Below are 27463 nucleotides of genomic sequence, written 5' to 3' on the forward strand. Positions count from 1 at the left end.
ACATTGTGCAGAAGGGCAGATCGATGTTCCCTAAGGTTTTTCTGCAGTGGTGCGCAGCCCTGTCAAGTTGTGCCGCTAAAATAGGTAAAGGGTTGCACAGTTCCACCTCGTCTGTCTGCTTCGACAACAAGCTGTTTACGCTGTCAAGCTACGACACTTTAGCCAACCCATTGCGCTATTTATCATGGCACTGAGCTATGCCATTGAGCTATGGCAGTTAGCTGTTAGCTGTCCCACTGTGCTTATGACAATGAGCTGTGCTATTAAGCCATTGCACAGGGCTGTGTCACAGTGGAGTGATGTTGAGCTCTTCAGTGGCTACACAGCAGCTCCACTGCAACACAGCATCGTGATGCTATGCCACTGTCACACTGTGTTGCAGCTGTACCCTTGTCAAAGGCATCTCTCTCTCTGCTTCTGCAGAGCACATGGCCGCTCCTCGTGCTTCTCTCATCACATCTGCAGCTCTGCTCTCAAGTCTGTCTACCACAGCATAGACAGGCAGACACACACACACACACACTGCCATGCAGACACATGCTCAACATACACCCATATGGTCAGCTCAGCTAAAGCTATTCTACTCACACACCCAAAATATGCCCAGTCACATACAGTGCCTTCAGAAAGTATTCACACCCCTTGACTTTTTCCACATTTTGTTATTCTACATCCTGAATTTCAAATGTTTTGTCACTGGCCTACACAAAATATCCCGTAATGTCAAAGTGGAATTGTGTTTTTTGAAATTTGTACAAATTAATAAAAAATGAAAACTGAAATGTATTGAGTCAATAAGTATTCAACCCCTTTGTTATAGCAAGCATAATTAAGTTCAGGAGTAAAAAAATAAAAACATCTTAACAAGCCACATAATAAGTTGCATGGACTCACTCTGTGTGCAATAATAGCGTTTATCATGATTTTTGAATGACCACCTAATCTCTGTACCCCACACATACAATTCTCTGTAAGGTCCCTCAGTCGAGCAGTGAATTTCAAACACAGATTCAACCACAAAGACCAGAGAGATTTTCCAATACCTCGCAAAGAAGGGCGTAGATAAAAAAAAATTAAAAAGCAGACATTGAATATCTGTTTGAGCATGGTGAAGTTATTAATTACACTTTGGATGGTGAATCAATATACTGAGTCACTGCAAAGATACAAGCGTCCTTCCTAACTTAGTTGCAGGAGAGGAATGAAATCAAGGATTTCACCATGAGGCCAATAATGACTTTGAAACAGTTACAGAGTTTAATGGCTGTGATAGGAGAAAATGTAGGCTGGGTCAGCAACATTTTAGTTTATCCACAATACTAACCTAAATGACAGTGAAAAGAAGGAAGCCTTTACAGAATTGAAATATTCCAAAACATGCATCCTGTTTGCAACAAGGCACTAATGTAATACTGCAAAGAATATGGCAAAGCACACAGTGTTATATTTGGGACAAATCCAATACAAAACATTACTGAGTACCACCATCCATATTTCCAAGCATAGTGGTGGCTGCATCATGTTATGGGTATGCTTGTAATCATTAAGTAATGGAGAATTTGTCAGGACAAAAAAGAAACGGAATGGAGCTAAGCACAGGCAAAATCCTAGGGGAAAACCTGGATCAGTCTGCTTTCCAACAGACACTGGGAGATGAATTCACCTTTTCAGCACAACAATATCCTAAAACACAAGGCCAAATCTACACTGGAGTTGTTTACCAAGAAGACACAATGTAACTGAGTTACAGTTTTGACTTAAATCTACTTGAAAATATATGGCAAAACTTGAATGTGGCTGTCTTGCAATGATCAACAACCAACTTGACAGAGCTTGAAGAATTTTGAAAAGAATCATGGGTAAATGTTGCATAATTCAGGTGTGGAAAGCTCTTAGAGACTTACCCAGAAAGACACATTATGTAAATTAGATATTTCTGTATTTCATTTTCAATAAATTTGCCAAAATGTCTAAAAACATATTTTCAAATTGTCATTATGGGGTGTTGTGTGTAGATGGGTGAGGACAAAATATATATTTAATACATTTTGAATTCAGGCTGTAACACAACAAAATGTGGAATAAGTCAAGGGGTATGAATATTTTCTGAAGGCACTGTACATCCATAACAACGCACATACTGTACACGTATGCAAACACTCATACACACTTCCACACCAATTACATGAATACCGGCATACACTAACACAGTCACTACTCCCTTACAACCAATAGCATACTCTCACCCACATCAATACACACAATATACACATTCCCTCTTATACATCTCCACACGTGATTGCTGGCTCCTTGTCCTGCCCTAACTATAGTCAGTCAGAACAAAGAGCCATTCTTGGTGAGACATTTCTGAGAGGCTCTGTCAGACCCTGTCATCCTCAGAAAGGAGAAGCATGTAGCAGAGAGAGTACAGCACGTTGTTGATCTCACTCTCTGTCTATCCCTCCCTCTCTCTCTCCCTTGTGCTCTCTCTGTCTCTATCCCTCTCGCTCCCTCTATCTCTACCCCCCCCGTCTTTATATGTCTGTCTCTATTTCTCCCCATCTCTTTCTCAGGACTGTCTCACCATGCCAGGCTTCTGGCCCAAGTGCTTAGAATTTTACACACCGTGTGTTTCCACTGTACATCTGATAATCTGTGGCTCAACAACGTGATGGTGTCTAGAGACTGACAGGTGTTGGATGAGAGGTGTTGCAGCCAGAGAGCTATGTGTATGATGGAGGTGTTGCAGCCAGAGAGCTATGTGTATGATGGAGGTGTTGCAGCCAGAGAGCCATGTGTATGATGGAGGTGTTGCAGCCATTCTCTGGTGCAAGATAACACCAGCATCTTTCATGTCCATACATTATGTTTCTTAAATGGTGTCTGTTAGAAGTGGCGGTGGTCTTGGTGGGTGTACCATGTGGTTTTGATCTGAGGGAGCACTGCAGTCATGTGTGACGAGTAATATCCACGTTGTGCTTACGTGGAGGGTCTGTAATCAAATGCAGGTCTGGAGCAACAAAGTGCTTCCCTGCTGGGTTAACACATTATTCACAGCTGCAGTGGGGCGAGGAGAGGCAGAGGGAAATTATACTGTGAGTATCCTGTGATTTTGTTCGGTTGGGATTATATTGATTTGAAAGGTGCGTTAGGTGTCATTTGAAAGGTGTGTTAGTGTCATATAATTGCCAAACTTTTTCCAGCTATCTTGGGTGTTTGTTTGGCTTCATAATAGCAGTGATGTTGGTACACAAAATGTGTGTAGCACAGTGGTCTCTGAGCGGTTCCCCTTGCCATTAACAAGCTAGTCACCAAGGGACTCTCCGAAAGAGGGGAGAGAGGAGCATAGCTAGATAGAGGAGAGCAAGGGACAAGTGTGCCATTCAAAGTGCGCCCTTTGCGTGAACTCTCATGTTTCTCCCTTCACTAAGTGAGTGCTGCTCTGTCCACAGCATTTTCTCTTTTTCTTTCCTGACAAGGGACTCTCCCACTAAAGACAACTACAACCCCCATGTTCACTCCCTTTTTCTCTCACCACAGACAAGGTGTGCCATTACCATGGCTACGGACGCCAGTGAAACTCATTTAGAGGTAACCGTATCCGAAAGCCCAGGTAAATAGGAAAACAAGAGTGATTTTAGACACAGCCTTAAAGAGACAGGACTTAGACTAGAATGAATGATAACGTCAGGATACAACGAGGCCTTATGGGGTTACATTTAGAGCTCTTTTTAAGTGTCTCTTTAAGAAAGGCATGGTGTGATGATGTGTAGTACAGTAACTGATATCAAAAGCTTTACATAGGCCTGTCTTAGATGTGTGTGATGTGCTAAGGCCTCTGCTTGACCCTATGTGTTCTCTGCACTATGCTCCCGCTCGAAGAGCTGCTCTTTTATCTCCTATTGATATGTACCATGGTGAACTGATACATTCTGAATTGATTGAATTGTCAGGACAAAAACAAAAGGGATGAAAACAACAGGAATCAGGACAGCGAGCAGTAAATGGCAGTAGATTGTTGATATACGAGCTACGGTAAATAACAAAAATGGATCAATAGGATCGTTTTAGTTGACTATGGTTCAGGCCTTGGTAAATCAATACACGGCCCACATCTCTCCACTTTATGCTCGGGCTTTAAGCATTTCCTTTCTCCTATCACTAACAGTCTAATGTAATGTTGCGCTGTAGTTCAAAATGTCGGTATGTGTTGGGAGCAGAATATTAGTAGTAATAGCTTTACTATGTACAAGATGTTTTATGTGGACCATTCATAGACTTAACCCGGGAGTCGGCTAGCTAGAGTAGACGTGTGGAGTGCTGCTGAGTGTTCTACTCTGCAGAAAACTTGTCCTTTACAGTTTCACGCATGAGTGTGTGAGCACGCCACAGGCAGTGAGTGCAGTATGGGCCGGCTAGCGAAACAGAGCAGAAGCAGTGCAGGACAGGTCCTGATGCTGGGAGAGCAGAGCACGTTGTGGGGAAATAGGATATCGGTGCCACAGTACAATAACACTCAGCACTTCCACAGAGGGAGTGAGAAACAGTCTGACAGTCAGAGATAAATAGGCTAGAGAAGCTCATCAGTTTACTCAATAACACACGCTAAAACACATAGACTGAGTCCAGTAGACTCTCAGGGTTGGCTCAGTCAGCAGTCTGGTTCAACAGACTGGCACACTGTTGACATCCTGTTGGTAAACGGTTGGTGCACTGTTCTGTTAAGGCCTTTGTTTTTCTAAATTGCACCATTGTTAATAAATGATAAGGTAACACAAATTCTATGATTGATTTATACCACTTGGATATGAGGACAGATTATGATTTGGCTGAGGTCTTGGTAAAGGTGGACATTTTGATAAGATTTACATGGTCACGAGTGAAGAGTCAACATACAGTATAGTATTTGAATCACTAAGGATAGATGGATGTAGTTGCTGATGCTTTTAGCATAACACACTACTCAAACTCACACAGCTGCCAGAGATGATGATATGGAGTTTACTGTATCATTTCCCACAATGCCCCTGTGCAGCAACACACACTGAGTGAAATCCCACACTGGTTGCTACTTATAGCCCTGAAAGGGATACTCAGAGAGCCCAGAAAGTGTTTGTCTTCACAGTGGTGTAGAGTAGCCTGGTAACTCTAACCCACTTCAGTTCATCACAGGACCTCCCACTAACACACACACAAACACAGTCTTGTATAACTAACCTTGTGGGGGGACACAATTCAGTCCCATTCAAAATCCTAGTTTTCCCATTTATTTAACCTTTATTTAACTAGGCAAGTCAGTTAAGAACAAATTCTTACTTACAATGACGGCCTACCAAAAGGCCTCCTGCGGGGGCGGGGGCTGGGATGACAGATGAAACGTATTAAATAAAAATATAGGACAAAACACACATCACATGAAGAGAGACAACACAACATTGCATAAAGAGAGACCTAAGACAACAACATAGCATGGCAGCAACGCATGACAACACAGCATGGTAGCAACACAACATGACAACAGCATGGTAGCAGCACAAAACAGGGTACAAACATTATTGGCCACAGGCAACAGCACAAAGGGCAAGAATTTAGAGTCAACAATACATCACGCAAAGCAGCCACAACTGTCAGTAAGAGTGTCCATGATTGATTATTTGAATGAATAAAACTGAGATAAAACTGTCCAGTTTGAGTGTTTGTTGCAGCTCGTTCCAGTCGCTAGCTGCAGCGAACTGAAAAGACAAGCGACCCAGGGATGTGTGTGCTTTTGGGACCTTTAACAGAATGTGACTGGCAGAACGGGTGTTGTATGTGGAGGATGAGGGCTGCAATAGCTATCTCAGATAGACGGGAGTGAGGCCTAAGAGAGTTTTATAAATAAGCATCAACCAGTGGGTGTTGCGACAGGTATACAGGGATGACCAGTTTGCAGAGGAGCATAGAGTGCAGTGTCCTATAAGGACCATTGGTGGCAAATCTGATGGCCGAATGGTAAAGAACATCTAGCCACTTGAGAATGACGTCTCCGTAATCTAGCATGGGTAGGATGGTCATCTGAATCATTGTTAGTTTGGCAGCTGGGGTGAAAAAGGAGTGATTATGATAGAGGAAACCAAGTCTAGATTTAACTTTAGCCTGCAGCTTTGATATGTGCTGAGAGAAGGACAGTGTACCGTCTAGCCATACTCCCAAGTACTTCTATGAGGTGACTACCTCAAGCTCTAGAGGTAGTAATCACACCTGTGGGGAGAGGGGCATTCTTCTTACCAAACCATATGACCTTTGTTTTGGAGGTGTTCAAAACAAGGTTAAGGGCAGAGAAAGCTTGTTGGACACTAAGAAAGCTTTGTTGTAGAGCTTTTAACACAAAATCCAGGGAGGATTTGAACCCCTAACCTTAACCCGAAAACCTTAACCCTAAACCTAACCCTAGCTCCAAACTCTAACCCAAAAATTAAGCTTAGCTCCTAACCCTAAACCTAATTCTAACACTAATTGTAACCTTAACCCTAAACCCCCTAGAAATAGCATTTCATATTGTGGGGACTAACAACATGTACACAGTATGTCGACAACAAAAAAAGTTTACTATTCTAGTATAGTTACACACACACGGACATAGATACACACATAGCTGCTCGTACAGACACATGGCCGCTCATAAAGACCTAAGGGTCGAAACAGTGTAACAATAAAATCACCTGGGAGCATGAACAGCAGCGTTTTCCTTGTTATTTTTATCAATTCAACCATAACTCCAGCACATACAAAAAAAGTACCTGGATGTGCGTATGTTCTTCAGCTTTTGCTCATGCAGACACACATGGGAACACATGCACTAATCCAGGAAAACACACCCCTTAACCACCCCTGATGTGGGAATGTTTAGATTATATGGCTTCAAGTTTATATCTGACTGGCAAGGAAAGCTAACAAGGCGATAAAGATTGGAATCAAAGGTCCTCGTCTTATCTTCAATTCAACACTGTGGCATTTAAAACTGCTCTGTTGCCATGACTCAATCATGACCAACTGAAATCATGCCCTATCAGTGTGAGCCAGTGGAGGGGTTTGCATCGTCCGTGGTTGTGTGGTAGGTAGGTACACTATGATTTATGTTTTGGACAAAGGTAATTTACTGAATCAATATTTCAAGCCTGGATACTGGTCTATAATTCACATGGCCAATACCAGCAAAATTATATTGTAATCATTATGTTGTTATAGTAGCAGTAAGCAACTGCCTTGTAGATAAATTAACAACAAGCTTCCTTGTCCATGAGACGTTCTTGTCCATAAGTGCATTATGAGGTTAGGTCTCAGGGTGCGAATCTCTAATGAATTTTGTAGAGAGAAGAAATTAGATGTGTGTCCTTTACACACTGACATTGACATTTCCAGAGATAAGCTTCGGCACTCAGGGAACCGCATTTTATTATCTGATAAACAGGAAATTCTCTTGAGCATGGCTGTCAATGTCATTTCCTGTCTTCACTGTAGTAGAGCTTCATCATTCAATATTATAGTAGGGGATTCTGTAGATATCATATTGGTTTGTTTTGTTTGTGGCCTAGCTGGTCTGGTGTGCTAGCATTCTACCACTTGGCAGATCTAAAATGCTCCGTGGGCATGCTGAGCACCAATGTTCACATTAGGAACTCCCTACACTTTAATAATGTTGCATTTCCACTGAGGATTTACCCTAGTGTTTTACCAAAAAGCCTCAGACTTTTGTGTTTTCACCTCCATGGCCCGGCTACTGGGGCTCACTGGGCCATGGCCTAAGTGGACCTGCACTATCTTGGCTTAATGGATCATCAAATAATTGGCATATACCTTACTCTTACAGAATTTCCATGTGGGAAAGGATATTGGAACTTTAATCAAAGCCTATTGGATGATAACTTGTTTTTAACTAGAACAGAATAATTTGTAACTGACATTTTCCGACATAACATAGGTACAGCAAATCCCCTTATTGTAAGGGACACTTTTAAATGTGCCTTTAGAGGCCATGCAATTCGTACTCATCTTTAAAACAAAAGCAATTTAGGTCAAAATAGTTCATATTAACGAAGTAAAAAGGACTAGCAGTACAGATAGAGAGCAATAGAGGCACAGATACGTTATAGAAAAAAGAAATAGAGGAACTTATTCAAGAAAGATCAAATGCAACATATTATTAAAAAAATTAAGTGAACTTGATGGAATATGGGAGAATATTTTTTTTTATCTTCAACATAGAAATGCAACCAAAAATAATTTACTGAAACTTGTTACGAATGATGGAGTCATCCATAATTCACCAAACAATGTTTTTAAAGAGGAAGCTAATTATTTTAAGCATATGTTTTCATCTCAGTCTCCTCCATCTTCACTAACTGAAGTTAATTGTATGGATTTTTTTTTCTGTTAATAATGTAAAATTAACAACTGTACAGAAAGACTAATGTGAAGGCCAAACTACAGAGGAGGAACTTATTGATGCAATTAAAGCATTTAAGTCTGGGGAAAATCCAGGGATAGGTGGCATACCAGTTGAGATATACCAAACCTTTTTTGATGTACTCAGAGGACCGTTTTAACCACTCCTATAAAAATGGTAGATTATCAGATACTCAACCTCAACTACTGAAACAGGACCCAAGTGGTAAATATAAAGATCCAGTCCATAAAACAAAATGTAGGCCCATTACAATTCAGTGTTGTGATGCAAAAATTCAGACAAATTCCATGGCGTATAGAATTAAAAAGGTGTTAAGAAAATGTTGGATATTATTCATCCTAATCAGACAGATGTTTTACATGGACGATACATTGGAGGTAATATAAAACAAGTACTGGGAAAAATAGAACATTATGAATAATCAGGGAAACCAGGCCTGGTATTCATAGCTGACTTAAAGGCTTTTGATAAAGTACAACTGGAATTGATATATAAATAGCTGGAATACAGTGCATTCAGAAAGTATTCAGACCCCTTTCCTTTTTCCACATTTTGATACGTTACAGTATTATTCTACAATATATATATTTTTTAAATCAAATCAAATCAGATTTATTTATATAGCCCTTCTTACATCAGCTGATATATCAAAGTGCTGTACAGAAACCCAGCCTAAAACCCCAAACAGTAAGCAATGCAGGTGTAGAAGCACGGTGGCTAGGAAAAACTCCCTAGAAAGGCCAAAGCCTAGGAAGACACCTAGAGAGGAACCAGGCTATGAGGGGTGGCCAGTCCTCTTCTGGCTGTGCCGGGTGGAGATTATAACAGAACATGGCCAAGATGTTCAAATGTTCATAAATGACCAGCAGGGTCAAATAATAATAATCACACTGGTTGTCGAGGGTGCGACAAGTCAGCACCTCAGGAGTAAATGTCAGTTGGCTTTTCATAGCCGATCATTGATGATCCTCATCAATCTACACACAATACCCCATAATGACGAAGCAAAAACACGTTAAAATGTATGCAAAATCGCAATGTTGCTATAGTAAACCCTGAAATAGACACGTGTCAACGGGACTCATCATTTAAATAAAAGAATGCTTTCAAGTCAGAATTTGAACATAAATCTAATCACCCTGGGATTGTCCTTAACATTTCAGACTGAGCTCAGAAAACATTCAATTCATATTTATTCATCTTTCACATTTCTTTAAACAAATATTGTCATGTGACAGGGTTGAGACTAGGGTGATGGTTGGATACTGTAACAGGGTTGAAGAGACACATCGGTTTCTATATAAACTAGTTTAGTTTACTATCAAAATCCCTTCAAGATTTACCCGGAAACATTGCACTTCATTGGATGCAACCATGTAATAAGGACATTTAGATATATTTAGAACAATCTGGTTTTTATTAACCAAACTGCAGTAAATATCTAAAAAGGAATTTAAGAGTAATTAGAGTAATTAATAACATTTAACACGTTTCATCAGAAAAGTTCAACGTGTCATCAAACTGTAGGAACATTTTCCAAGGGCATTTAGAATGCTAGAACAGCTGTAACTACAGCACTAGTGTCAGCATGACTATCCTTCTTCTCAGGAGCACCATATTCATTCATGGTTTTCTTCCTGAGAGTCTGATCCACACGTCTCTCTCAACCTCTACGTGGCGGGATGTCACACGCTGTGAGGGTGGAATCATCTCAAGGACCAGTCGTCTCCAAAAGGCCAGAAAAATGTTTTTGGTCCTACACGATGCATACATTTCACTTGTACACTCATTTCATCTGTGCAGAGGATGAAGCCTGGATAAAGGTCATCATCGTATTCCACTATACACCACTGCCTAAGAAGACCTGGATTTCCCCACTGGATTTCGTCCACAGGTTGTGGATTTTCCTCATTGGCTGGCTGTTCTGGAGCAGCCAGGAACTTCTGCCTGAAACTGAAGTAGGGTGTGTTAAAGCATGTACAGTTTCGGTCCTTCTTTGTTGAACAAAGGCAGCTGACATCACGAGACATCAGCTCACCAGGAGCACGGGTGATGACCTGGTGTATCCCCAGACATCAGCTCACCAGGAGCACGGGTGATGACCTGGTGTATCCCCAGACATCAGCTCACCGGGAGCACGGGTGATGACCTGGTGTATCCCCAGACATCAGCTCACCAGGAGCACGGGTGATGACCTGGTGTATCCCCAGACATCAGCTCACCAGGAGCACGGGTGATGACCTGGTGTATCCCCAGACATCAGCTCACCAGGAGCACGGGTGATGACCTGGTGTATCCCCAGACATCAGCTCACCAGGAGCACGGGTGATGACCTGGTGTATCCCCAGACATCAGCTCACCAGGAGCACGGGTGATGACCTGGTGTATCCCAAGACATCAGCTCACCAGGAGCACGGGTGATGACCTGGTGTATCCCCAGACATCAGCTCACCGGGAGCACGGGTGATGACCTGGTGTATCCCCAGACATCAGCTCACCAGGAGCACGGGTGATGACCTGGTGTATCCCCAGACATCAGCTCACCAGGAGCACGGGTGATGACCTGGTGTATCCCCAGACATCAGCTCACCAGGAGCACGGGTGATGACCTGGTGTATCCCCAGACATCAGCTCACCAGGAGCACGGGTGATGACCTGGTGTATCCCCAGACATCAGCTCACCAGGAGCACGGGTGATGACCTGGTGTATCCCCAGACATCAGCTCACCAGGAGCACGGGTGATGACCTGGTGTATCCCCAGACATCAGCTCACCGGGAGCACGGGTGATGACCTGGTGTATCCCCAGACATCAGCTCACCAGGAGAAAGGGTGATGACCTGGTGTATTCTCATGGTGGAGGGAACCGCTTTTATCGGGCTTGACATCATCTCCATCAGACGTTCGACATCGGCACACTTCCCAAAGAACAGCTTCCCTGACGTGTTTGTCTCACGGAGGGCTTTGTAAAGCTCCTATGCATCACTGATATCACGGCCCTTAGCCACCAACCCGTCCGCCGTTCTCTTCAACGTTCCTCCCACACCATCAGGAGCCCCTTTTCCATGGCTTGACTCAAAAAAAAGTTCCATGTACCATTGCCACATTGCCCTGACCTTGAAGATCCTGTCTGTGGGGACTGCTCTGGAACATGATCTGGACTTTGTGGAGGAGTGGTCAAGTTCCTCAGTGCTCCTTTCCCCTCATTGCTTATTTTGTATGCTGTTCTCCACTGTTTACGCTTTTGACGCTGGTCTCTCTCACTTTAAATCACTGATCTTTTTCTTTTTCCCTGCCTCAACATTTCTTTTCCATCTCTGACGCTCTCTCTCAAAGTATTGTTCCTTTTTTTCTGGGTCAGCATTTTGACGTGCTCGACACTGCCTTTGTCTTTCTGCTGTTGATGTGGGTGCCACCATTCCCTAGATGTTTCAGTGGATAACGTTAAATCAAAGATTCTTAGAATATATGCATGTCTACACTATAATCCTTGAGTCATTTAGGATCTAGAGCGACTTAAAGGAACAACGGAAGTTAAGAGCCTTGGCCAACTCTCCTACCCCTAGTATACCTGCCTTAAAATATATTTTTTGTTCACATGGAACACATTACAGCATGTTTCATAAGTGAATATAAACTATATATAATGTATAATATATTAAAAAATGAATTTGTTTAGATGCAATATTCATAAATAAAGTATATAACTCAACCCTGTCACAGGTTTACAACCCCTGTTACTGTCACTGCTGTCATTGAAGGAAGACCAAAGCGCAGCGAGGTGAGCTTACATTCTTCCTTTATTTAAAATGACGGCAACAAAACAATAAACCATACAAAACGACCGTGAAGCTTAAGTGCTATAGTGCCACAAACAAATAAAACTTCCCACACAGAAAGGAGGGATAAGGGCTACCTACTGTAAGTATGGTTCCCAATCAGAGACAACGATAGACAGCTGTCCCTGATTGAGAACCATACCCGGCCCAAACAAAAATATACAAAAACATGGAAAATAGAACATAGAATGCCCACCCCAAATTACACCCTGACCAAACCAAATAGAGACATAAAAAGGCTTTTTAAGGTCAGGGCGTGACAGTTACAATGAAACGTGTATGGGTTGAGTGTGACGGGGTTTAATTTTGGGGGGGCTCAAAATGGCTCCTCATGTGGTGAAGGACAGGAGACCACATGGTGTGCAACGAAATGAATTTATTGTATGTTTTTATGGGTTAAAGTATCATTTTGATAAGTACTAGTTTTCCATCTGTATTTCATGTAATGGGGTTGTGTTGGTCTGCTCAACAATCCCCACCTGTCTTTAAAAAACAAGAAAACAAAGATATAAAAGAATGTGATTACGTATCTGTTTCTGTACCATGCAGTTAAAAATGGTTGAATAATGTCACTTCCTGTTAATGATGGCACATAAGGGTGGACTGACCATTTTTATGTGTACACTGAGGGATAGAGCTAAATTGTGTGATTTTAATCAATAATAGTGCATTTATTTGATTTAAAAAAATACTTCCTCAACAAAAGAACACAAATATACAATACCAGCCAAAAGTTTTTAGAACACCTGTGGATAAAAAAAAAAAAAACTTTATTGTTCTCGGCTTATGCATTGCAAGAATAAAAAATGCACCGTTGAGGCTACAACAGCCATTTTGTTTTATAGTATTTCTGTTTTATAATATTTCATCCCTTGATCAAAGATCACCTCATGGATTATAACCAAAGGAGTGCTCCTCACCTGTGTCTCTACATTATCCAAAGAGCGTTTCAGTATTCAAGTGAAACACGTGATATTATATGCAGACATACGGATTACAGTATATGTTTGGATATGGGAAGGACAGAGTCAGTCAGTCAGAGTGAGTGATTTATTTACTGAGTGACTCCCAAAGGTCCAGTCAGGACAGAATGATTCAGCCTGTTATGTGATCAGAATGTTGGTTCTCAACCATGTCCTCCTGAGTAGTCCTACTACTGTACATAGGCTTTCAGATAGGCGTTCGCATAAACATACTGTTGTTGAAGGTAAGTATTATCAACCGAGCCAAGGTTTTCTCTTCACTTCATCTGCTGTGGAGTTCTTTTGTATCCGTTCACACACCTTGTGTAAATTGCACACATTCACACACACTCCGGCCCACACATTTATATGTAATCAAACATGTTCATGGGTGTGATATAAAGAGAGATAAGCTGATAGTGTGTGGCTAGTGGCTTTGGTTATAATTTCTCTTTCTGCGTGCAGAGAGGCGACGGCAGGGCAAATTCCAGCCGTTCCGACGCCTGTTTGGGAGGAGGAAGAAGAGGGAGGCAGTGCAGAGGGGCTTTGATGCAGTAGAGCTGAAAGCTAGCTTCTCCACAGGGGAAGTGTGCAACGGAGTCGTCTCAGATGATGAGGAGACCAATCAACATCTGAGGTAAACAGGACATTTATGCATTCTGTTTGATGCTGTGAAATACTCCAGCAGTCAAGATTGCATTTATACATTGCTCATAATGTTGTCATAAAGAGTTGAGTTGTACCGCCATTGCAGTTTCCTCCCTATTGCTTGTACAGGCCTCCACCTCAAAATGAAACAAACTCTAAACACAGGTCTTATCAATAATTTAGTCTGCATGGCCTTGAGCACATTATGTCTTTAATCCCTTTCAGTAAGACACACTTACCCAGACCACAGAGAAAGCCTATGATACTATTCCCACGAAGACTCAACTTATATCCCACATATACACAGTGCCCTCAGAAAGTATTTACACCCCTAGACTTTTTCAACATTTTGTTGTTTTACAGCCTGAATGTAAAATGAATTTCAATTGAGATTTTGTGTCACTGGCCTACACACAATAACCCATAATGTCAAAGTGGAAATATGTTTTCAGAAATGTTTAATAATTAATTTAAAATGAAAAACTGAAATGTTTTGAGTCGAGTATTCACCCCTTTTGTTATACGGCAAGCCTAAATAAGTTCAGGAGTAAACATGTTCTTAACAACTCACATAATAAGTTGCATGGACTCAATAATAGTGTGCAATAATAGTGTTTTTCATGATTTTTGAATGACTACCTCATCTCTGTACCCAACACATACAATTATCTGTAATATTCCTCAGTCGAGCAGTGCATTTCAAACACAGATTCAACCACAAAGACCAGGGAGGTTTTTACAATGCCTCGCAAAGAAGGCACGTATTGGTAGATGGGTAATACATTTAAAAAAGCAGACATTGAATATCCCTTTGAGCATGCTGAAGTTATTAATCACACTTTGGATGGTGTATCAATACACGCAGTCACTACAAAGATACAGGCATCCTTCCTAACTCAGTTGCCGGAGAGGAAGGAAACCGGGTTTAATGGTTGTGATAGGAGAAAATTGAGGATGGCTCAACAACATTGTAGTTACTCCACAATACTAACCTAAATGACAGAGTGAAAAGAAGGAAGCCTATACAGAATACAAATATCCCTAAACATGCATCCTGTGATTCCTGTTTGTAAAACTGCAAGAAATGTGGCAAAGAAATGAATTTGATGTTCTGAATACAAAGCGTTATGTTTGGGGCGAATCCATCACAACACATCACTGAGTATCACTCTTCATATTTCCCAGCATGGTGGTGGCTGCATCATGTTATGGGTTGCTTGTCATCAGAAAGGACTAGGGAGTTTTTTTAAGAGTAAAATAAATGGAATTGAACTAAGCACAGGCAAAATCCTAGAGGAAAACCTAGTTCAGTCTGTTTTCCAACAGACACTGGGAGACAAATTCACCTTTCAGCAGGACAATAACCTAAAACACAAGGTCAAATATACACTGGAGTTGCTTACTAAGATGATATTGAATGTTCCTGACTGAATGGATTAGTTACAGTTTTGACTTAAATCGGCTTAAAAATCTATGGCAAGACTTGAAAATGGCTGTTTAGCAATGATCAACAACCAACTCGACAGAGCTTGAAGAATAAAAATAAATAAAAAATGTGCAAATATTGTAAACTCCAGGTGTGCAAAACTCTTAGACTTTCCCAGAAAGACTCAGCTGTAATCACTGCCAAAGGAGCTTCTACAAAGTATTGGTTCAGGGGTGTGAATACTTATGTATCTAAATGAGATATTTCTGTATTTGATTTTCAATAAAGTTGCAAAAATGTATAAAAACATGTTTTCCCATTGTCATTATGGGGTATCGTATGTAGTTTGGTTAGATTCTTTTTTTTTTTTACATTCATTTTGAATTCAGTCTGTAACACAACAAAATGTAGAATAGATCAAGCGGTATGTATACTTTCTGAAGACACTGTATTACCATGTGGCTTCTCGATTGCAATGGATCTGTTTATCTATTTTCATGTCAGCAGAGTCGATTAAATCTCAAGGTCTGGTGAGAAAGGGGTGCGGTTCAGTTGAAATGTGGTCTATAAATTGCTTGACTGACTTTTAGCTTTTAATTTATGGAGTTTAGAGTGTGTGAGGGACACTACACCCTGTCAGAAATGAATGACTGACTGTAATAACATACTATATCTGTAGAGTCTGTTTTGTCTTTGCAGGGAGCTGAACCCCATTGGCTCCCGAGCCCTCTCCCACGACAGTGTGTTTATCCCAGAGGAAGCAGTACAGGAGCCCAGTCCAGAACATACCATGTCCCAGGAAAACGTCTCCGATAAAGTCAGGAACCTGCAGGTGGGACTTAAACACGCACATGCACGCGCACACACACATTCAGATGTATGTTCACAGTCTTGGTTGATGACTCGTAAGTCAACCGTTGCCCCAGGTAACAATCAATTATCTAACAATCTATCTAACAATCTAACAGACACTTTAGCGTTACTGCTCTCGTCAATGTCTAACACCAAACCCAAAATGTGTGTGTATGTGTTGAATGTGCAGAGGCAGATAGCACAGAATATCAAGTTTGGCCAGAGGCCCCCCTCTCTGAGGAAGAGTGAGGGAGACGAGGGCAGCTCAGATGAAGAGGAGGTGCCCAGGAGCCCCCTGAAGGTCTTAGCCCAGGTGGAAGCTGAGCCAGTGGACACAGAGACAAAGGTAAAGGCAGGATTATTAATGGCAGGACTGGGCACCATTGGTATACATACTAATTGCATACTCTTTGGTTCACTGTTAGCTTATAATGCTACAGTAGTAACCTAAAGAATTCGTGTTGGAAATATAGGAAGAGATTGACAATGTATTCTTTCCATGACAACCAGGGGGCCAGCCAGAGCCAAGGGCCCAGCCAGAGCCAAGGGCCCAGCCAGAGCCACGGAGCTGCCCAGACCGGGACTCCAAGTACTCCAGTGAAATCTCCTAGGTCCAAACGAGTTCTTCCAGCCACCGGTACCATCGAGTCCATCGACCTGGACGGAGTCCCACAGTCTGTCCCTAGGCTGGACAACACCGCTGCCAAGCATAAACTGTCTGTCAAACCCAAAAACCAGAGGATCTCCCGCAAGCACCGCCGATTCACACAGGTGAGAGGGGTTCAGGTTCCTTACAGTTGGTGGTCTTTCTTTGGTATGAATGTGCATGCATAGAATTGTCATGTAGATGGAATAGAGTGAGATGGAGCTCAACAATAGAAATCAAAATACATACTTTTTTCCAGGATTTGCAAGAGGTGGATTTCCCTGGCATACTGCAGGAGGAAACAGATGCAGCCGACGTCCAATACAGAACCGCTGAGGAAGAGACACCCCCAGAGAAAACGAAGAAGCAGAAACAGCAGGAGGACGAGAGACAGGAGTCCAGGAGGAAGAGAGAGCTGGCAGAACAAAGGCACAGAGAGGAAGAAGAGGATAGGAAGAGGAAAGCAGAGGAGTGGAGGCTGCGTGAGTTAGAGGAGGAGAGATGTCGCCAACAGGAGGAGGAACTTATACGCAAAGAGGAGGAGGAAAGAAGGCAGGGAGAGGAGATGGAGAGGAGGATGAAAGAAGAAGAGGAAAGGAGGATTAGGGAGGAAGAAGAAAGGAGACAGAGAGAACTGGAAGTGATGAGAATCAGAGATGAAGAAGAGAGGATACAGAGAGAAGAAGAGAGAAGGATGAGGGAGGAATTGGAGCTTATGCAGCGAGAGGAGGAGCAGAGGACACTAGAGGAAGAGAAAAGGAGGAAAGAGGAAGAGGAAAGAATGAGGAAAGAGGAAGAGGAGAGGAAGCAGCACGAACTGGAGGCAGAGCGTCTCTGTGTCGAGGAGGAAAAGATACTGAAAGAGGCAGAAGAAGAGGAGGAAAGGAAGAAAAAGCAGGTGGAAGAAAAGAGAAAACTGCTTGCAGAGGAGGAGGAGGAGAAGAGACTGTGTGCAGAAGTGGCTGCGAGCAGCTCTGACCCTGAAAGGAAGAGGAGGGCGGAGGAGGTGCGCTGGAGAGAGATGGAGGAGAGACAAAGGCCGTTCACCTTTAAAGTGTCCTCTGGGGAGAAGCAGATTCTGTTCCAGAAGGTCAACCTGACGCCTGTTACGCCGGCCTCCAGCCAGCAGGGGGGCGCTGTGACTGAACAAAAAGAGGGAGTCAAGGCCTTGTCCCCTGGAGGAGCTGACTCCCCAACCCTCCCGTCCTCTCAGTATGTCCCCCACACAGCCATCCTGGTGACGGGTGCCCAGCTCTGTGGGACTGCTGTCAACCTGGACCATATCAAAGAAACAGCTTGTAAGTCTCTCCTGGGTCTGGCAGATGAAAAGAAAGCTGCCATGGGCACCCCACCACCAACCAAGAGCAAGACTTCACCAGACCGCAAGTCTGGGAAAACCAAATCCCTCAGCGAGTCCACAGACCAGTCCAGTGCAGCCGTCCTTGCAGAGTGGGCCAGTATCCGCTCCAAGATATTCAAGGGGGCGGGGGAGGGAAAGTATGAGGAATACCCAGACCACCAGAGCCAGAGCCGACCCAGCAGTGAGGACCAGAGTCCGTTCCTCCATAGCAACCTCAGGAAGACCATGTCCGCCAGCGCCAAGTTCTCCATCACCCCGGCCAGGAAGAAGTTTGCCGACTCAAACAGGAACTCTGAGGTGTTGAGTCAGGAAGAGAAGGAAGGAGGAAGGCCAGCATCTGTTGTCTCCGACACCTCCTCCAGTGCCTCTGTTCCCCCTGCAGCTTCACCAGCCCCAGACAGCAAGACCCAGAGCCGGGGCGGTAAGACTGTCCGGATTGCAGATGGAACAGGGGAGTGCATGTTTGCCAAAGACCTCCCGTCTTTCATAGTCCCCAGCTCTTCCCAGGCCTCACCCAGACCCAAGGGCTCTGAGACAGATACTGGGAGCCTGGGAGGAGAATCAGAGGACTCTGATGGCCGGGAGGAGGGGGAGGAGAAGGGCCAGCCATCTCCGTTTGGGATCAAGCTGAGGAGGACCAACTACTCCCTCCGCTTCCACAGTGATCAGTCGACAGACAAGAGGAAGAAGAGGTACAGTGCCGGCGACAGCTTTGATGGGGTCCCCTCACCTCTGACCCCCATTGACCGCGACTCTGACACCTCAGTGTTCTCTAATAGCTCCAGCCCTGCATCTCCACTCAGAGAGAGCATTCCTGGGGTCAAGCCTGGACATGTGATTGTATCTCTTCCAGAGCCCCGGGCCAAAGCAGGCAAGTCTCCCACCCCTTCCATGCACAGCGAGGGGGAGAAGCTGCCGTCCAAACCCTCACTTTACCAGAGACCCAGCACATCCCCTAAACCTGCAACCCCTCCCCCCTCTCCACTCCCCAAAGTGGGCAGAGAGAGTTCCAGTGACGCAGTGGTCCAGAGGAGCTGGGTGGAGGCTGATTCAGCTGGCCATGAGGAGCGAGGTGAGAGGAGGAGGGAGGAGACCTCAGCTGTGGCCCAGCTCCACAGGAACGGCCAGGGACAGAGCCAGGGCCAGGGGGAGGGGGAGCCCAAGGAGAAGAGGTCCTTCTTCCCCTCCATCAGTATCCCCTGGAGGGAGAAAGCTGACAGGAAGACGGAGCTCATCAGAAGAGGTCAGTGTCACCTTGGGAAACGCCTGTGCTGCTAGTCCAAGACAGAGATTTGATGGATTTCTTTTTTTAAGCGAGTAGGAAAGTCACTCCTGCATTTTAATTACTTGAGTCATTTTGTGTGAATGTCTCAGTATATGATAGTTGTCTCGTCTCGCCCCTTACAGAGGGAAAGCCATCACTGCAGAGTAGGCACTCATTGGACAGTACGCGGGTCCAGGACAAGGAGTCAGGGCCTCTGTGGATCACGCTAGCGCTGCAGAAACAGAAAGGCTTCAGGGAGCAGCAGCAGAGCCGAGACGAACGCCGCAGCCACAAACTGTCTGAGAAGCAAACCAAGGACAAAGACAGCGTATGTTACTGCACTTTAACATACACAAATGCCGCACATACACACACATGTGCTTATGTAGAGAAAGACATGCACGTTCTCAGTAGTCACCTGTACTAATAACAGTAGGAGAGCACAGCTGAAAGGTAACTGTGTTTCATAGGATGTGTTGCTTAGTCCTATGGAGGGTAAGGGGAGTAGAAACACCAACCCTCCGAAACCACAGACACCGGAGGAAGCTAAGAGACCAGACACCCTCCTGGGCCGCTTGGAGCGCCGGGACCTCCTGAAGAAAGCCAACACCCTGCCCAGCTCTGTCACAGGTAAGAGCTAGCATATTCACAAGTGTTTGACATCACACTTTCCCAAGATCAGATCGGACAGTTAGGATATCTCACATCTATTACATCTGGATCATCATAATCAAACCAATCTGTTATGTAAATTGCATGGATGACTACACTTTTATGGCGTCCTCGGCGTGCTTTATAACCCTTTCTCTCTGGGTCTTGTGTTCCAGTTGAGATTACAGACCCCACTCCATCGCCCCCTGCAGTGAAGGAGTTGACCAAGCGCTTCCCATCCACTGACTCTCCCCAGGTGTCCACTGAGCCGGCCTGGCTGGCTCTGGCCAAGCGCAAGGCTAAAGCCTGGAGTGACTGCCCTCAGATCATCAAATAACCTACTCTCTAACCTCTACACTGCATCAGTACAGTACACACACACACTGCCCATGAACTATGACCCCTGTCCCAAACCATCCCCTGACCTCTCCTCTCTGGTGTGCACCTGACCTTGCATTCTAACCTCAGCCACCAGACCAAGTCATTCTCCTCTCATGCCACAATAACCATGCACTTGTTTGATTATGTCAAAAGTGTGTTTCACATTCATAATATAAATATGATCACACGTTTACAAACATGAACACTCAGTTCAAGCATGCTCTTACACGAAAACATGAACACAAACTCAATTATTTTTTCAAGATTACCTGGCTGTATACTATCAACTATATAATATCTTCCAACAAGTCAAAAGATCCTATAGCAGCCAATCATGGCCACTGCTGGCCATTGCATTAGCCAATCCCAACCCTTCCTTCCCTTCAGTAGCCAATCAAAGCTCCACAGCTGTAAATAGATCATACACTAAACATAATACAAGATAAAAATGCTGATGTATTGGAAAGATGTGTCTTGACAGGTCTGAAAAAGGATAAAGATTCTTCATTTCAAGGGTACTTTGGGGACAGTGTTTTAAGGGCTACCAGTAGCCAATAACCCAACATGACAGATGATCACCCCTGGTTTATCTCCCTTAAAATAAAAACATTTCCTGATCTCGTGGGGTTTATTTCAAGCACTGGTTTTAACAATGTTGAAACAATATATTTGTCATCTCTGAGCCTTGTCTGCAATGTACAGAATAAGCTTCTTTTTTTCTTAAAAAACAAACAAACACGTATTCAAAAGCAGTACTTAGTATAGAACTATTCTCACTGTGTCCGTGATGACTGTGACAGCTGTCAAAGATGCTATATTGTAAAAAAGATAAATACATTGCCATTACAGAGTTGTTTTGAATCTCACCGCAGTTTGTACAATAACACTAGGTCTGTCATAATCAAATGTCGACTGTACTGAAACAAACCATTAAAGACCAGGTTTCAGGTGGTTGTGAATTGCACAATGCTCTTACCACTCTAATTGTGTCCTGTATTTTGCTTTGCTGTGGAAAGAGACAACCTACCGGCTGTAACATATGTCATGTCACCGCTAATGTGTTGACCTATAATAAGGCCTTTTCTCCTCCAGCATTTGGAAAGTCACATTCTGTGAATCCCATCATGGGATAAGCTTACAGCTATATCACATCCTCTTCCATTTTCCTCAACGTCATGTGAACCAGCCAGCCTTGCTATGAGAACATCTGCTGGGCTGTCTGTTGATGACAGACATCCTATGGCTATTTCTCCCATCACTACCTTGCTCTCACTACTCAATGTAAAGACCTGTATGTGTGTTGTTAGAGGCGGTTTTACCAGAACGTTGGTCAAAAAGAGGACCCCAAGGCTCAGTCACTTTGGCATTTTTGTTTAACTTTGATTGTGTGCAATAGTGTAGTGTACACAGTGTTGTATGTAACAACATATTGTTTGATAATATTTGCACTTTTTTTGTCTGACTTAAAAGGTATTCATGAGAACATCTTAAAGTGATGCAAATGTTATGAATTATGTAAATTAAATACTGATGTCTGAACTCAAAGCTTAGAATCATATTCCTCCTTCAAATGAGTGTCAACGCATTTGTTTCCTATGTTATTCTTTAATATTATAATAGGGTACAAAAACACGATATCATCTCAGGAATCTATTTGAGCTCCCCTGTCGGCGCCACACAATACACAAAGTCATTGCGACATCCCACCACCAGGGAGCGCTCCCACACCACAGGAGAGGAGAACAGCTCCCCGAGCAGAGAGAGAGATGCTCTCAAAGTCCCATCCTCTCCATCCAAAATGCACAGGGTCCCGTCTGTGGAGGCCAGGCCTACCAATGTACCCTCCTTACCCCATGCTGACCCCTCAAACACACAGGGGCTGGAGTACACCCTGCTGGGGGTCTGATAGCGCCACACCAATGAGCCGTCAGTACAGTTCAGACAGTACACACACCCGTCATGTGACCCACACACAACCCTCTGCTTGTCTGGTGTGATGCATGGGGATGAGAAAACTGGTCCATTGGTCACATACTGCCAGACCTGTGAAAACACAAAGCATTAACACAAATGAAACACTTCAGTGAGGAAAATGAAGATGATCAAGACACTAAACTGCCATTATCTTAGTGCCAGTTCTTCCTCTCACCATTTCCCCTGTGTGGCTGAAGCAGCAGATGTTTCTATCCACAGAGCCGATGATGATGTGACCCGAGGAGCAACTTGGTGAGGAGAAGAATGGAGTCTTCCTGGAATATGTCCACAGGACAGCACCAGTGTCCTAACAGAAGAACATTGAGTCAGTCGGTTGTCTTCACTCAAACAGTGCTAGTGCTTCTGAGCCATGTCAGTAAACAAGCGCGGGTATTACTACTAAGTGTGATTTGTGCAGGTAAGGAAGCATGGACACTCACAGGATTGAGACAGAGGAGATGTCCTCCGAGGGTGGCTACATACAGCTGCCTGAGAGAGGGGTGGAGACAGGGTGAGGAGAACACCGCCCCACACCCACAGTGGCGCTTCCAAACACACTGCCGAACCTAGAATACACATAACTATTAAGCATGTGATGCAAGATTTACACTGGAAAGGTATGCACATACACACACCTGTGGGTCGAGGGCATAGACGTGGCCATCATGCGACCCCACCATCACTAGGCCTGTGAGAGGGTCCACAGTAGGACAGCTCTTCACTGCGTCTCCAGTCTCAAACACCCACTGTGTCTCCCCAGACTCCACACACAGGAAATACACACCACCATCATAGCACCCTGAGAACAAACACACAACATAGACCCTCAATATTTATTTTTAACCTTTATTTAACTAGGCAAGTCAGTTAAGAACAAATTCGTATTTACAACGACGGCCTAGGAACAGTGGTTTAACTGCCTTGTTCAGGGGCAGAATTACAGATTTTACCCTTGCCAGCTCGGGGATTCGATCCAGCAACATTTTGGTTACTAGTCCAACGCTCTAACCACTAGGCTACCTGCCGCCCCCAAATATACACTGTAGAGTAGAATAGACTAAACAATTTATCATAACCAAAAAAAGCAGATGCTTTATGTGGATACTGACCAACCACGACGAGTCTTCCACATCGGGACACAGCAGAAGAGGACTCGATCCTGTCCCCTAAAACCCTTTCCCACAGCAGACCCCCGGTGGTCAGGTCCAGGGCCTGCATCCTGTGGGAATGGGAGCCAATGAACACTGTGGCCCTGGTGCCTCCTGAGGATCCGTCCGCTCCTCTCTGGACCAGCAGGACTGGAGAGGCGTCTACACACCTCCCTGTGTCTGACTCCCAGCTCACCACCAGCCCCAGACCACCAGCCTCTCTGGAGGGAGGGGTAACACTGCTAGCACTGGGATCATTGGTTTCCACAGCCTGGGAATGGTTGCTTTCTGTCCACTTATTGGATCCAAATGTCTGGGAGTGGTTGGATTCTATACTCTCATTGGCTCCTTTTTCCTGTGTATTTCTCGTTCTTTTGATTGGTCCCTCTGAGTCTGAGTAGGAGTTTTCATTGGTCCTCAAAGAGTGTGACTGACCCATCTCTACAACCTCCCCTGCTCTCCTTACCACTGTACATCTTACAGCCTTCTTCAAAGAAGAAACTACAACTCCCAGAGGCCATTCTGCAGCTGTTTTAGAGTAGGGCTGTCTCTTGGGCTGTGCTGAGGAGACAGGGTCTGCTGGGCGTTTCATGGACACAGGATGGGATGTCCGGCTGTGCTCAGATGGGAAAGGCAGTGTTGCTATGGCAACATGGCGCAGTATTTCTGAGAAGGATCCGTCCAGGATAACCTCCAGAAGCCCTGATGAGGTCACTCCAACGGCAGTGGTGATGTCATCACAGAGACGCAGGGCCTGCAGAGAGTCGCCTCCACTTAACAGGAAGTTGGAGTCCTCCTGGATGGCTTCATCCTCCGTTAGACCTAAAGTCTCCTGACACACACAAATATACAGGTACAAATATGTAAACTCTTGATGTAAAGGGGATACTGACTTGTATGTGACCATAATAAAACAACATAATGGCTTGTCTGTACCCTCCACAGAGACTGGAGTCTCTCTCTCAGTGTCTCCATGTCCCCCAGTGCACTATGGGACTCTGAACCTGCTCTCTGTCTCTGGTAGATCTTCATAAGTTCACCCATAGACACTTTCCCTGAAGAAACACCATTTCATTTACACCAGACTTCAGATACTACCAAGATCAAAAACGAATGGTAAAACCCTGATAGAAAATGTTTTAGAATGCAGCATCTACAGTAGAGTCTAGCGATGCTCAGCTACAGAGGACAGTGTCACTCACCATGTGAGGATAGTGGTAGGGCCGGGACCAGGACTAGGGTGTCTGGAACACTGTGACTGGGTAGGACATGAGACAACCTGTGGAGGATGGCCTTCTGTAGGCCTCTAGTTGAGGGGGCAGTCTCTTCAAGATGCTCTACCTGGTGCTCTACAGGGGAGGAGGAATGGGTTGCCTTTTGTTCTCCAGACGTAGAGCAGGCTACGACAAAGGCCACCAGCCGAGACCCCTCATACAGACCCACAGCACATGCCTCCACCTGGGGTAGACTCATTACAACCTGAAGGGGGATATGGAGGATTGAAAGATAAATGACTGGAGGTGGGGATAGCACAGGAAAATTGGTGATATGTGCCTGACATGACATGCTGTCTGAAATGGTACTGACTTGCTGTAAGGTGTCCAGATGCAGCCGCTGTCCATGGCGTTTGACCAGTCGGTCCCGCCTCCCGAGGAAGTAGAGATGTGTGTCTCTAATCTGCACCCAGTCTCCTGTAGACCGCATTGTACCAGGAGCAACAGTCACCTCGTCATCTAGAAGGCACACCCTGTCCATCCCACCTATAAACACCTGTCCTTCCCCCTGAGTGATGACGCAGCCATCCTCATCTCTTAGCTCCACGGTGGTCTCCATCAGGGGAGGACCCAGCGGCACAGAGGATTCAGCCCTGTGAAATATCCATCCCGTTAAACAACAGAGTCAAATCAATTATATGTCCACGGTGCAGAGAATTGGATAAAAGGTTCATAAAATGAGGTGCTGGTTTAGGCAGCAGTTGGATGCCACAGTCAGGGTTTTAGGGTTCAGTGGTCACTCACATGTCAGTAGACTGCAGGAGGCTCTCTGGTAAGTGGTAGCAGCAGGCCCAGCAGGAAACCTCAGTGATGCCGTAGATGTTGTAGATGTGAGTGCAGTTCCCCTGCTGCCTCCAGCTACGGAGCAGGGCTAGGGAGGGACAGGCCTCGCCCCCTAGGGCTAACACACGTAGAGAAGAGCCAGCAGAGAGGACCTCTTCCTGTAGGACACGCCTTCCAAAACGCCCAAGCAGAGTGGGCGTCACCTGAGGGAGACAAAAAATTAGCACACGCAACAACAAAAAGCAACAAAAGGCTTGATAAGTTACTCTCATCCCACTGTCATAGTTACCTGTAAGACGGTCGCTTTGTGTTTCTTAAACAGCACATGAGCCAGTCTGTTGGGCATTCTCTTAATCACAGTGGGGACGATGAGGAGACGTGCCCCTGATGACAACGCCAAAAATATCTCCACCACTGAAGGGTCAAAAGTCAGGGGAGAGGCCAGGAACACCACATCATCTGGTGTCATCTGAAACAGAGATCTGAAGAGATAAAGACAGAATGCTGTTTAACAAACAACATTTAATGAAATTCTTAACATTCAATGCAATCAGTAATCTGGACATTGATATACAGGAATACATGCATTACACCAATCCAACCAAAGGGACATACCGGAGGTGCAGTATATTGGGCACTATACACTTATGTGGTACCCTCACGGTCTTGGGAAGCCCTGTGGTTCCAGATGTGTGTAATATATATGCCAGTGCCCCCTGGCTGGCACTCTCTGGAACTGCAGCAGGAGTAAAAAGGTCAGCATTCGGCTCCTCTTTACGGGCTGCAGTTGGTCTGTGCTGTACTAGTACGAGGGTTAGGTTGTGAGCAGACCACACTGCACACACCTCTATAGACATGAGGTTGGAAAATGCCATCTGGAATTGCTAGGGAAAGAGAGAGAAAGATAGAGTCAAATAGTCAGAAGGTGAAACCTGTCAGCAAGTAATCATAATTGTAAGCCACAGTTGTAATATAAACCACTCTCATAATGCTCTGTGAAGTCCACTCTTACCTGCAACAGGTCACTCTGTAGAACACAGTACTTCAGCCCACACTGCTTCATGACACGGGCAGACAAGAGTGCTGGGGCATCTGGGTCCAGTGGTACATACGCAGCAGGTAACTGGAGGATGCTGACAGACAGAGGATCCCCTTGAGAGCTGTGTTTACAGTAGTCCAAGCCGAGAACTTACAGTAGACTTGGGTAATACTAATCTATGGTATGCAACAGCTGATCAAATGGATCAACCCCCATTGAGTCATTCGCTATCTGCACACCATTAAAAAGAGAGCAGTGAATAATATCTTGCCATAGAGATGGATCTAATTTGGGCTAATTGGATGGTGCTGTTCCAGATCATCTATTGTATAAATAGACAATTGCTTTGATTTCCAATACTAAACTTACCCCAGAATCCACACAGGAAGGTTGATATCTGGCTGACAATATAATGCAATTGCTCTTGTATTTTGCACACACTGTATCTGTAGAAAAAGTGTTAATTCATTTCCAAGAGCAACAAGTTCGTGGTAATAAAGCAACATAGGACATCCTTCTGTTATTCCATTGTCAAATGTGACAGCTATTTTGCCACTATGCAAAGAGGAAGCTGCGAGCACCATGTCTTGTAGTGTTTTCGTTGCCATCTCCGGGTGAATACGGAAAATCTAAAGTATGGCTATTCACTATCAAATTCATGTTACATAGTTACTTTACAGAACTACTGATTTTGTTGTTGGCTGGTCGATGTTTTGTCGCATGAAGATGACATCACACCATGTAGAAAAAAACCGTGTCACATAGTGAAAC

At 44.4% G+C, this 27463-nt stretch overlaps 2 protein-coding genes across 3 annotated transcripts; one reads left to right on the forward strand and one right to left on the reverse strand.

Moving 5' to 3' along the window:
• The first annotated feature begins 19 nt into the window (after window positions 1-19).
• Window positions 20-22019, forward strand: LOC139406707 (capping protein inhibiting regulator of actin dynamics). Of its 2 annotated transcripts, XM_071149646.1 has the most exons (9): window positions 20-84; window positions 13712-13883; window positions 16020-16152; window positions 16363-16518; window positions 16683-16943; window positions 17078-19421; window positions 19586-19770; window positions 19913-20072; window positions 20270-22019. In XM_071149646.1, the coding sequence occupies exons 1-9, from the start codon at window positions 24-26 to the stop codon at window positions 20428-20430; spliced, it is 3633 nt and encodes a 1210-aa protein (XP_071005747.1). In that variant the 5' UTR covers window positions 20-23; the 3' UTR covers window positions 20431-22019. The 2 variants fall into 2 exon arrangements, with proteins under 2 accessions (XP_071005747.1, XP_071005750.1); XM_071149649.1 differs by lacking the exon at window positions 16363-16518.
• On the reverse strand, window positions 21961-27420 carry LOC139406708 (aminoadipate-semialdehyde dehydrogenase). Its single transcript, XM_071149650.1, has 13 exons — window positions 27062-27420; window positions 26666-26786; window positions 26269-26537; window positions 25943-26135; window positions 25615-25856; window positions 25184-25463; window positions 24799-25075; window positions 24533-24651; window positions 23558-24428; window positions 23084-23247; window positions 22889-23014; window positions 22624-22755; window positions 21961-22517 (listed from the first exon to the last, which is right to left on the reverse strand). The coding sequence occupies exons 1-13, from the start codon at window positions 27298-27300 to the stop codon at window positions 22125-22127; spliced, it is 3426 nt and encodes a 1141-aa protein (XP_071005751.1). The 5' UTR covers window positions 27301-27420; the 3' UTR covers window positions 21961-22124.
• Between the last annotated feature and the right edge of the window lie 43 nt (window positions 27421-27463).

Source organism: Oncorhynchus clarkii, chromosome 4, assembly GCF_045791955.1.
Source record: "Oncorhynchus clarkii lewisi isolate Uvic-CL-2024 chromosome 4, UVic_Ocla_1.0, whole genome shotgun sequence".
In the NCBI taxonomy this organism is placed as follows: Eukaryota; Metazoa; Chordata; class Actinopteri; order Salmoniformes; family Salmonidae; genus Oncorhynchus; species Oncorhynchus clarkii.